Source organism: Monodelphis domestica, chromosome X, assembly GCF_027887165.1.
Source record: "Monodelphis domestica isolate mMonDom1 chromosome X, mMonDom1.pri, whole genome shotgun sequence".
Lineage (NCBI taxonomy): Eukaryota > Metazoa > Chordata > Mammalia > Didelphimorphia > Didelphidae > Monodelphis > Monodelphis domestica.
In genome coordinates, this window is record NC_077235.1 from 71,838,095 (window position 1) to 71,850,268 (window position 12,174).

A 12,174-nucleotide genomic window follows, 5' to 3' on the forward strand; every position below is an offset into this window, starting at 1 on the left:
ACTTAATAAGAATCTCCGGAGTCCCCGCACCCTCTCTTTCCACCCCACCGTCCCACAGACCCGCCCGTTTTGACTGGATTCTCGTTGCCAGGGCCGAAGGAGATGCAGACTTCCCAGTGGCTGTCCCCTCTCGAATCCACCCCCCCCCCGCAAAAACCCAAACCCAAACATTCGATTGGGTGGGGAAAAGAGGCATTTCAGGAGAATCTCCAAAGCTTTTCCGGGTCCAGCTGTTCCCCGTCCCGCCCTGCCCTTTGCCCTCCCATCCCCATTTCGCTTGGCTTTCTGAGTGAAGGATGAGATTCTAAGTCCCGAGTGCCAGTCGTCCCCCACCCCGCCCCCCGCCGCAGATGCTGCGTCTCAACTGGCTGTCCCTCTCACACACCCCCAGCCCCAAAACAACCCGCAATCGCTAAAGCAAACCACCAAAGAATCTACAAAGTCTCTTCAGGTCCCGCTGCCCCGCCCCGCCCCCACGTTCTCTCCCCCTGCATCTGCCCATTTCGCTTGTCTGCCCTTTGTCCTCCGTGAAGGACCAGGCGCTGAGAGCCCGATGGCTGTCTTCCTGCCCCCCGCGACTGTTCCACACGCGCCCCGCCCCAAGTCCATTCGCTAACGTGAATGGCGAGGTATTCGATAAGAGTCCCCACATTTCCTTCACCCGCACCCTCTATCCCTCCCCCATTTGAGGTGGCTTCGTCACCCCGAGGGTCTGTCCCCCTCCCTCAAAACCCGGTTCCCTAAGTGGACAACCCCCTCCCTCTCTAAAGGTAACACCACCACCACCACCACCACCACCACCCCCCACCCCCGCCCTCTAGTCCTCCCCCCACCCAAACCTTTTGGGCTGGCTTCCGTCTGCCGTTTATGAAGCCCACACCCGCCCAATGGCGTCCTCCCCCGCCAATTGTATCTATCGAATAACCCCGCATTTGACACTAATCTTCGAAGTAAGTCTCTCCTCAGTCACCCTCCCGCACCCATTTTGGTTTGCTTCCGCGAGTCCTCGGTGAAGAGTGTGTCTCCCTCCCCCAAGAAAAAAGTCCACTCACTAAAGGGAACAACCAGGTATTTAAGAATCTCCAGAGCCTCTCCAGATCCACCCGCGCCCACCCCCCCACCCCATCCCCCCGCCAGCTCCACGCCCCAGCCCATTTCGCATAGCCACCCTTAGCCCTTCGTGAAGAATGCGGCTGCTCCAGGACGCCTGTCCATCCCCGCCACCGCCGGCCCACCACAGCGTCCTCTCCCTCCCGAGATTCGCTGACGTGCACCGCCAAGTATTTAATAAGGACCTGCAAACTGTCTGTGGGTCCGGCCGGCCCGGCCACCTCCCTTCCGGCCGATGAGAATCAGGTCCCGTTCGGGCAGGCGGGGAGGTCGCCCGGACGGCGTCAGCGGATCCTGGTAAAGAGATCGAGCGCCGAGCCCGAGGCCCAGGGCGCGCAGCCTCTGGGGAAGACGTTCCAGAACCTCAGGGTCTCGTCGCCCGCGCCCGTCACGATGGTTTGGCCGTCGGGAGACATGGAGAGATACAGGACCCGGTAGGTGTGGCCCGTGAGCTTGGCCACCTGCGCCAGGGTCGGGTACTTCCAGACGACGATCTGGTTCTCCGAGTAGCCGTGGGTGCTGACGAGCTCCTTGCTGTGCTTGGACCAGGCCAGGTTGCACACCTGCGAGCCCGTGTCGAGGCGCTGCAGGGGCTGCCCGGTCAGCGTGTTCCAGAAGCACAGGCTGCTGTCCGATGAGCCGCCCCCCGAGGCCAGGAGGCCGCGCTGGTGGGGAGACCAGGCGATGGCCTTCACGGCCGCCCCGAGCTGGACGTACTGCTGCACGGGCTTCAGGCTGGCCGGACTCCAGAGCAGCAGCCTGTTGTCGCCGCCCCCCGAGGCCAGCAGCTGGCGGTCCGGGGACCACTTGAGGCCGCACACCTCCTGCCTGTGGCTGCGCAGCCAGCGCTGCGACTGCAGGGGGGAGGCCCGCAAGTCTCGCTGCAGGATGCGCGTGTCTCTGCTCCCCGAGGAGATCTGGTCGGCGCTCCAGGCCAGCGCCCCGACCCTGCCCGTGTGGCCCCCCAGCACGGACACCCTCTTCTGCGCCACCACGTCCCAGATCTGCACCAAGCCCCTGTGGGTGCCCACCGCCACGAACTTACCGCGCTCCGACCAGCTCACCGACGTCACCGAGTCCCTGTCCCCGGCCAGGTCGCACAGTTTGGTCACCTGGCACGTAGTGGCACTCCACAGGTAAGCGCGGTTGCCCAGGCCCACGATGATGACGTTGAGGCGAGACCAATCCAGCAGGTTCAGGTAGAAGTCATCGCGGAGGTCGGGGGCCTCGAGGATTTTGAAGGGGCTCTGGGCGATGTTTCTGGCCTCTCTCTGCAGCGATGTTAGTAACGTCTGACTTCTCTTGCTGACAGGTGACAAAGCGTAGGCTGACATCTCGCTGCCGCTCTCGGGGCTCCAGGGGCTCGTGCTGGCCGAGTAGGTGAACAGGTTCCTTCGGCTCGGCGGAGGCGGGCAGGGCTGCAGGCTCCGACCCCAGTCGGCCTTGGCATCCTGCGCCTTCTGGATGCCGGCGCCCAGCAGCTCGTTCTTCAGCAGGGCAGAGTAGACGCTCTGCCCTCTGCCGCCGGCTGCACCGGGCCCTCTGAGCTTCTGCTTCTCACCTAGGCTGTGGAAGTGCACGTCCCAGTTGGCCGCCGCCCGGGAGGGAATGTAGCGGTCTCCGTATTTGCTGGCAGAGGGCACCTGAGCAGTGGGCGGCAGCGCCAGGCTCCAGCTCATCGTGATGTCCAAGGTGGCGATTCTGCGGCCCTGCCTAGATCTCCTGGGGCCACGGGCCTTTGGCGAAGTCAGCTCACGGCCTCGGGGCACTGGAGGCTGGAGTCCAAGGGACCAATGGGCACTGCTGCCCAGAGCCCCGGTGGGGACGACAAAACGGAGATGGATGGGGTGGGGATAGGGGCGCGGGCGCGGGCGCGGGCGCGCCACACCCGGGCTCCGGGCCGGGTGTCCGTGCTTCTCCGGAGGCTTAGGGGTCCAGGTCAGTGGGACGCCACCAGCCCTGCAGATACGGCCGCTGGGGCCCCTCTGCCCCCTGGGTCCTGGGTGAACAAGGAAGGGTAGGTCAGGTCCGGGCTGGGGCCGTCGGAAGAGGGCAGGGGCTGAGGAGGGTCTGGGGGAGGGGACAGGGCAGGGGCTGGAGGGTGCAGGGAGGGACAGAGGACAAGGGCCTGGGCTGGATGGAGGAGGGGGCGATGGGGCAGTGGGGTGGGGCAGGGGAGGGGGGCACGGACTGGGGCTGGCTACTCGAAGGTGGGGGGGGGGGGCAGGAGGGGGGGGCGGCGCAGGGAACAGGGCACGAGCTGAGCAAGAGCTGGGAATCGGCCGGGGCAGGGGGATCCTGACCACCACCGAATCGGGTAGCTCCTTCACCGAGGTGCAGTCCCCAAAGCGCTTCCAGCTGGCCTCAGGAGGCCTCCTCTGCACGAGGCCGTCCTCGACGCGGCCAACGTCTAGGGCGGCTCTGGAGCTCTGTGGGAGGGCCTGCGTTCTGGGCTTTTAGCACTTTCAATCGGAAGAATTCCAAGAAGCTCGGGAAGTCTCACCTGAACTGATGCAGGGGAGACGCAGCGGCCCCAGGAGCAAGGATGCGCCCGGGGGCCGGGCGCAGAAGCACCGGAGAGGTCCCAGACTGCGGAGTGGGACGCCAGCGGCCCAGAGTGATCCGAGAAAAGGCTTTGGGAAACGTCTCCCCGGAGTCCCAGAACTTGCCTAGAACCCGCCCCCCCCACCACCACCGCAGACCCTTGGGCCGCTCCTGGTTGCCCTGGTAACGGGCGGCCACACAGAATTCTCCGCTCTGCTGGGCTCGGCTAACTCCCCCCGCCGAGGGCAGTTGAGCCAAGGGGCAGTCTCACATTCCTCACGGAGTCGGAGTGGGGTCCCGGGGGCGGGGGGGGGGGCGCGGGGGCGCGGGCCGGGGCGGGGAGGTCCCTCGAGGTCCCTGCTGCCTCCCTTGGGCCTCGGCTCCTCCGTGCACACGGACTTACTGAGGGTCGAGACCCAAGGTTAGGGAGTGGCCCAGTCCAGGCGGGGGAGGGGGGGGAGGAGGGGGCGGGCTCTGTGGGGGGTCCACCGAAGACCCAGACGTTCCCCCTTCCGAGCAATGCATGCTCAATGCTCAGCACTCTGGGCCCGCGCCCCTTCCCCAATCCAGGGGACGCCGCAGACTTTCCGACAGAAAAACAACAGTTCATCCAATAAGACCAAGTAATTAAACTTAATCCCGCCTTGGCTGGTCCGCGGTTCTAATTGGAGGAAAGATCGGGGATTTCCCAAGGGGGGAGGGGGAGGAGGAGAGCGAACAGGTGCAGCTCCCTGAATTCCGAGAAAGGGTTCTTCCCCGCTCCCCAGCCTCACCTCCGGGGCGGCCGTCTGTGAGCCATTCACAGCTACGTGGAAACAGTAACTGGTTGATCAGAACGGGGCCGGGGTTCCAGCAACACGCATGGGGGCCCCCGGACGGACAACCGTGAGAGAACTCCCGGTATCAGGCTCTGGGTCTGGCCTGGAGAGGGCTCCGGCTTCCCAGCTAGGCGGGGAGCCCTTCAAACACGGCAGCCGAGGCGGCTCCCGAGCCCCACGAGCCAATACAATACAGTTTGCCCACATGGCAGAAACTGGACTAGAGCCATGACTGAACAGAACAAGGCAACCGAGCCAGCTCGCTCCAGAGGGGAGGCACGGGATGGAGTCCCCGGCCTCCTGCCCCCCCCTTCCCACAATTCCCCGCGGGCTGTCCTAAGCCCTTCAGGGCCCTCGGGCCCCACCCCACCCCTCATTGTTCACTTGGGGATACTGACTTTCCACGAGGGACAAGGGACGCGCTCACCGCTGGGTCACACAGATCGCCTCCCTCTTCCCATAGAAGATGGCCCTTTCCCCGCCACCAAACAGACCAGGAATCACTCATAACAGCTTCCCCTCAACACGTGGGCACCTTCGACAAGACTCTGCTCAACCAGAGGACCCCAGAGCCCCCAGGGTGGGGCCTCAGAGCCCCTGGCGCCCCCCCCCCTTTCATTCTATGCCCAACTCTCTCCTCCCGGCTGCCTCAGTCTCCTCCTCCGGACGATGAAGGCACTGGGGACGAGAGATGACCTTTGAGGCCCCTTGCATCTCCAGAGCTGGTTTCCTTTGGCCTCTGAGCTGCAGAGCTGCATGGGTGAAGGCCTTTCCCCTGGGGCCTCCTCCCCGAGGTTCCACAAGGATGAAACCACAGGTCCAGGCTAAAGCCAAGGGCAAACAGGGAAGTTACAGTGAAGATTCTGGAGGCTAACAGGCCACCCCCGTGGGCTTCCCCATCCTGACAAATGCCTCAGGTTTCCACAGGAACTGGTCTACTATGTGACCCCTTAAGGGGCCAGTGTCTCCAGCCTGCTCACAAGGCTTGTGCCAGCCCTGGGAGAGGGAGTGACTTTGTCCCTGGGGCCACAGATTTCATCTGGAAGGGAGCCATTGATTCCAAGAGGTGAAGGTGAGCGGGCAAAGTATGGGGGACAGCCTTGCAAAGGCTTGGAGGCAGGAAACACAGGAAACATGGGGGGGGGGGACAAAGGATATGAAATCAGGGTGCAGTATTGGGAGGAGCCACAATATGAAGGGTCTCAAATTCCAAAAGGAAGTTTCTGTGTTCTCCTAGCTTCAAGAAGGGAGCTGTGGAACTGCCACTGCTATGCTCTAATCAGTCACTTAATCAACAAACATTTATCAAACCCCTACTATGTGCCGGGTACCGGCTAAGTGCTGGGGTTGAAAATGCAAACAAGGACAGTCCCTGTTCTCTTTCCCCCAGAGGGGAAGACAATACACAAAAAGAGCTCTATGAAGGGGTAGGAGAGTAGGCTGAAAGGTGCAGTGGAGCTGGCCAGAAATGGGGAGGAAAACTGAGCTGAGCCCCATCTTTACCTGGAAACCCTGGAGCAGGACAGCCTGCCCCTTCTGTCCAGGGTTCCAGTCAGAGGAGCAGAGGTCCTTGAGGAGATGTGAATGCTAGGCAGATCCAGGTTCCCATGTTCCCTATGATGAGCTTCCTGGGGAAGAAGGCAAGGCAGAGAGGACCCAAGGAGGCCCCTAACAGTGCTGGGAATCAGGCCATTCTGTCCCAGTCAGTCAGTATCCACTTGGCAGCTGTAAAGGGGATGGATTGCAGAGAGAAAAGGGATGCCCAGAAATAGGACTTGAACCTGCATCTGAAACCTTTGACTGTGGCTTTCTCTGTCCTTGACCTCAGGCAGGGTTGACTTCCACGGGTTCCTAACACTGGTCTCCCTGCAAATCTGGCCAAATCCCCGGCGCCCGCCTTTTTGAGCAAGTTCCCAGTCCCTGGGGAGGGGAGGGGAGGGAAGGGAAGGGAGGAGAGTCAGTGACCTCTGTGGATTGGCCCCCAAGCAGAATGAAATGCTTTGAGGGGGCCCATGGAAAGGCTGGCTGCAGAGCTGGCAGGCAGTTGAGCAGTTCAGTTTTGCCCTGTCCCGTCCTAACATTTCCCATCCCACAATAAAGCTGCCCATCTGCCTTGGGTGCTCCTATCTGCATGAGGCTGAGTTCTAGGGGAGCAAGCCCTATAGCAGACATGCCTGGGTGCACAACAAATACATGGAGATCATGAGCATCTCTAAATGACCTCTCCATCCTGCTGCCCCCAGCTTATGCTCAAGCCTTCAACCTTCTTTTACCACCATCGCCATTGCCCCTCTGCCCCTTAGCCCGCCTGAGAGGAAGAGAGAGGTCTGGCCACAGGGGCACTTCCCCTGTGCTACCCAAGTTGAGCAAGTGGCCCCAGGAGAAGTTCATGGGCAAGGAAGGGGAATGTGACTTCTGTGGTACCAGTCTTGCCTTCTGAGAGAAGTGAGATTTCATACAATCTGCCATATGCTTCTGCCTGCCATCTCTCGTCCCCAGTGCTTTCATCCCATCGATCAGAGGAGGAGACTGATTTCCTATCCTTTGTCCCCCATTTGCCATTTCTGGCCAGCTCCACTGCACCTTTCAGCCTACTCTCCTACCCCTTCATAGAGCTCTTTTTGTGTATTGTCTTCCCCTCTGGGGGAAAGAGAACAGGGACTGTCCTTGTTTGCATTTTCAACCCCAGCACTTAGCCGGTACCCGGCACATAGTAGGGGTTTGATAAATGTTTGTTGATTAAGTGACTGATTAGAGCATAGCAGTGGCAGTTCCACAGCTCCCTTCTTGAAGCTAGGAGAACACAGAAACTTCCTTTTGGAATTTGAGACCCTTCATATTGTGGCTCCTCCCAATACTGCACCCTGATTTCATATCCTTTGTCCCCCCCCCCCATGTTTCCTGTGTTTCCTGCCTCCAAGCCTTTGCAAGGCTGTCCCCCATACTTTGCCCCGCTCACCTTCACCTCTTGGAATCAATGGCTCCCTTCCAGATGAAATCTGTGGCCCCAGGGACAAAGTCACTCCCTCTCCCAGGGCTGGCACAAGCCTTGTGAGCAGGCTGGAGACACTGGCCCCTTAAGGGGTCACATAGTAGACCAGTTCCTGTGGAAACCTGAGGCATTTGTCAGGATGGGGAAGCCCACGGGGGTGGCCTGTTAGCCTCCAGAATCTTCACTGTAACTTCCCTGTTTGCCCTTGGCTTTAGCCTGGACCTGTGGTTTCATCCTTGTGGAACCTCGGGGAGGAGGCCCCAGGGAAAGGCCTTCACCCATGCAGCTCTGCAGCTCAGAGGCCAAAGGAAACCAGCTCTGGAGATGCAAGGGGCCTCAAAGGTCATCTCTCGTCCCCAGTGCCTTCATCGTCCGGAGGAGGAGACTGAGGCAGCCGGGAGGAGAGAGTTGGGCATAGAATGAAAGGGGGGGGGGGCGCCAGGGGCTCTGAGGCCCCACCCTGGGGGCTCTGGGGTCCTCTGGTTGAGCAGAGTCTTGTCGAAGGTGCCCACGTGTTGAGGGAAGCTGTTATGAGTGATTCCTGGTCTGTTTGGTGGCGGGGAAAGGGCCATCTTCTATGGAAGAGGGAGGCGATCTGTGTGACCCAGCGGTGAGCGCGTCCCTTGTCCCTCGTGGAAAGTCAGTATCCCCAAGTGAACAATGAGGGGTGGGGTGGGGCCCGAGGGCCCTGAAGGCTTAGGACAGCCCGCGGGGAATTGTGGGAAGGGGGGGGCAGGAGGCCGGGGACTCCATCCCGTGCCTCCCTCTGGAGCGAGCTGGCTCGGTTGCCTTGTTCTGTTCAGTCATGGCTCTAGTCCAGTTTCTGCCATGTGGGCAAACTGTATTGTATTGGCTCGTGGGGCTCGGGAGCCGCCTCGGCTGCCGTGTTTGAAGGGCTCCCCGCCTAGCTGGGAAGCCGGAGCCCTCTCCAGGCCAGACCCAGAGCCTGATACCGGGAGTTCTCTCACGGTTGTCCGTCCGGGGGCCCCCATGCGTGTTGCTGGAACCCCGGCCCCGTTCTGATCAACCAGTTACTGTTTCCAACGTAGCTGTGAATGGCTCACAGACGGCCGCCCCGGAGGTGAGGCTGGGGAGCGGGGAAGAACCCTTTCTCGGAATTCAGGGAGCTGCACCTGTTCGCTCTCCTCTCCCCCTCCCCCCTTGGGAAATCCCCGATCTTTCCTCCAATTAGAACCGCGGACCAGCCAAGGCGGGATTAAGTTTAATTACTTGGTCTTATTGGATGAACTGTTGTTTTTCTGTCGGAAAGTCTGCGGCGTCCCCTGGATTGGGGAAGGGGCGCGGGCCCAGAGTGCTGAGCATTGAGCATGCATTGCTCGGAAGGGGGAACGTCTGGGTCTTCGGTGGACCCCCCACAGAGCCCGCCCCCTCCTCCCCCCCCTCCCCCCGCCTGGACTGGGCCACTCCCTAACCTTGGGTCTCGACCCTCAGTAAGTCCGTGTGCACGGAGGAGCCGAGGCCCAAGGGAGGCAGCAGGGACCTCGAGGGACCTCCCCGCCCCGGCCCGCGCCCCCGCGCCCCCCCCCCCCGCCCCCGGGACCCCACTCCGACTCCGTGAGGAATGTGAGACTGCCCCTTGGCTCAACTGCCCTCGGCGGGGGGAGTTAGCCGAGCCCAGCAGAGCGGAGAATTCTGTGTGGCCGCCGTTACCAGGGCAACCAGGAGCGGCCCAAGGGTCTGCGGTGGTGGTGGGGGGGGCGGGTTCTAGGCAAGTTCTGGGACTCCGGGGAGACGTTTCCCAAAGCCTTTTCTCGGATCACTCTGGGCCGCTGGCGTCCCACTCCGCAGTCTGGGACCTCTCCGGTGCTTCTGCGCCCGGCCCCCGGGCGCATCCTTGCTCCTGGGGCCGCTGCGTCTCCCCTGCATCAGTTCAGGTGAGACTTCCCGAGCTTCTTGGAATTCTTCCGATTGAAAGTGCTAAAAGCCCAGAACGCAGGCCCTCCCACAGAGCTCCAGAGCCGCCCTAGACGTTGGCCGCGTCGAGGACGGCCTCGTGCAGAGGAGGCCTCCTGAGGCCAGCTGGAAGCGCTTTGGGGACTGCACCTCGGTGAAGGAGCTACCCGATTCGGTGGTGGTCAGGATCCCCCTGCCCCGGCCGATTCCAGCTCTTGCTCAGCTCGTGCCCTGTTCCCTGCGCCGCCCCCCCCCTCCTGCCCCCCCCCCCACCTTCGAGTAGCCAGCCCCAGTCCGTGCCCCCCTCCCCTGCCCCACCCCACTGCCCCATCGCCCCCTCCTCCATCCAGCCCAGGCCCTTGTCCTCTGTCCCTCCCTGCACCCTCCAGCCCCTGCCCTGTCCCCTCCCCCAGACCCTCCTCAGCCCCTGCCCTCTTCCGACGGCCCCAGCCCGGACCTGACCTACCCTTCCTTGTTCACCCAGGACCCAGGGGGCAGAGGGGCCCCAGCGGCCGTATCTGCAGGGCTGGTGGCGTCCCACTGACCTGGACCCCTAAGCCTCCGGAGAAGCACGGACACCCGGCCCGGAGCCCGGGTGTGGCGCGCCCGCGCCCGCGCCCGCGCCCCTATCCCCACCCCATCCATCTCCGTTTTGTCGTCCCCACCGGGGCTCTGGGCAGCAGTGCCCATTGGTCCCTTGGACTCCAGCCTCCAGTGCCCCGAGGCCGTGAGCTGACTTCGCCAAAGGCCCGTGGCCCCAGGAGATCTAGGCAGGGCCGCAGAATCGCCACCTTGGACATCACGATGAGCTGGAGCCTGGCGCTGCCGCCCACTGCTCAGGTGCCCTCTGCCAGCAAATACGGAGACCGCTACATTCCCTCCCGGGCGGCGGCCAACTGGGACGTGCACTTCCACAGCCTAGGTGAGAAGCAGAAGCTCAGAGGGCCCGGTGCAGCCGGCGGCAGAGGGCAGAGCGTCTACTCTGCCCTGCTGAAGAACGAGCTGCTGGGCGCCGGCATCCAGAAGGCGCAGGATGCCAAGGCCGACTGGGGTCGGAGCCTGCAGCCCTGCCCGCCTCCGCCGAGCCGAAGGAACCTGTTCACCTACTCGGCCAGCACGAGCCCCTGGAGCCCCGAGAGCGGCAGCGAGATGTCAGCCTACGCTTTGTCACCTGTCAGCAAGAGAAGTCAGACGTTACTAACATCGCTGCAGAGAGAGGCCAGAAACATCGCCCAGAGCCCCTTCAAAATCCTCGAGGCCCCCGACCTCCGCGATGACTTCTACCTGAACCTGCTGGATTGGTCTCGCTCCAACGTCATCATCGTGGGCCTGGGCAACCGCGCTTACCTGTGGAGTGCCACTACGTGCCAGGTGACCAAACTGTGCGACCTGGCCGGGGACAGGGACTCGGTGACGTCGGTGAGCTGGTCGGAGCGCGGTAAGTTCGTGGCGGTGGGCACCCACAGGGGCTTGGTGCAGATCTGGGACGTGGTGGCGCAGAAGAGGGTGTCCGTGCTGGGGGGCCACACGGGCAGGGTCGGGGCGCTGGCCTGGAGCGCCGACCAGATCTCCTCGGGGAGCAGAGACACGCGCATCCTGCAGCGAGACTTGCGGGCCTCCCCCCTGCAGTCGCAGCGCTGGCTGCGCAGCCACAGGCAGGAGGTGTGCGGCCTCAAGTGGTCCCCGGACCGCCAGCTGCTGGCCTCGGGGGGCGGCGACAACAGGCTGCTGCTCTGGAGTCGGCCAGCCTGAAAGCCCGTGCAGCAGTACGTCCAGCTCGGGGCGGCCGTGAAGGCCATCGCCTGGTCTCCCCACCAGCGCGGCCTCCTGGCCTCGGGGGGCGGCTCATCGGACAGCAGCCTGTGCTTCTGGAACACGCTGACCGGGCAGCCCCTGCAGCGCCTCGACACGGGCTCGCAGGTGTGCAACCTGCCTGGTCCAAGCACAGCAAGGAGCTCGTCAGCACCCACGGCTACTCGGAGAACCAGATCGTCGTCTGGAAGTACCCGACCCTGGCGCAGGTGGCCAAGCTCACGGGCCACACCTACCGGGTCCTGTATCTCTCCATGTCTCCCGACGGCCAAACCATCGTGACGGGCGCGGGCGACGAGACCCTGAGGTTCTGGAACGTCTTCCCCAGAGGCTGCGCGCCCTGGGCCTCGGGCTCGGCGCTCGATCTCTTTACCAGGATCCGCTGACGCCGTCCGGGCGACCTCCCCGCCTGCCCGAACGGGACCTGATTCTCATCGGCCGGAAGGGAGGTGGCCGGGCCGGCCGGACCCACAGACAGTTTGCAGGTCCTTATTAAATACTTGGCGGTGCACGTCAGCGAATCTCGGGAGGGAGAGGACGCTGTGGTGGGCCGGCGGTGGCGGGGATGGACAGGCGTCCTGGAGCAGCCGCATTCTTCACGAAGGGCTAAGGGTGGCTATGCGAAATGGGCTGGGGCGTGGAGCTGGCGGGGGGATGGGGTGGGGGGGTGGGCGCGGGTGGATCTGGAGAGGCTCTGGAGATTCTTAAATACCTGGTTGTTCCCTTTAGTGAGTGGACTTTTTCTTGGGGAGGGAGACACACTCTTCACCGAGGACTCGCGGAAGCAAACCAAAATGGGTGCGGGAGGGTGACTGAGGAGAGACTTACTTCGAAGATTAGTGTCAAAATGCGGGGTTATTCGATAGATACAATTGGCGGGGGAGGACGCCATTGGGCGGGTGTGGGCTTCATAAACGGCAGACGGAAGCCAGCCCAAAAGGTTTGGGTGGGGGAGGACTAGAGGGCGGGGGTGGGGGGGTGGTG

General features: G+C 62.8%; 2 protein-coding genes across 2 annotated transcripts; one reads left to right on the top strand and one right to left on the bottom strand.

Moving 5' to 3' along the window:
- Positions 1-1,133: 1,133 nt before the first annotated feature.
- On the bottom strand, positions 1,134-3,107 carry LOC130456173 (fizzy-related protein homolog). Its single transcript, XM_056809749.1, has one exon. It carries the CDS (start codon positions 2,787-2,789, stop codon positions 1,395-1,397), a length of 1,395 nt encoding a protein of 464 aa, XP_056665727.1. The 5' UTR covers positions 2,790-3,107; the 3' UTR covers positions 1,134-1,394.
- Positions 3,108-9,860: 6,753 nt separating this feature from the next.
- LOC130456187 (fizzy-related protein homolog) lies at positions 9,861-11,837 on the top strand. Its single transcript, XM_056809839.1, is given in 2 exon segments — positions 9,861-11,305; positions 11,308-11,837. Coding segments are annotated over 2 exon segments (1,392 nt in total). The 5' UTR covers positions 9,861-10,182; the 3' UTR covers positions 11,577-11,837.
- Positions 11,838-12,174: the final 337 nt, after the last annotated feature.

What these genes read in the sequence shown, in the direction of transcription:
- LOC130456173 (XM_056809749.1), bottom strand. Translation starts at nt 2,789, where the DNA reads ATGAGCTGGAGCCTGGCGCTGCCGCCCACTGCTCAGGTGCCCTCTGCC.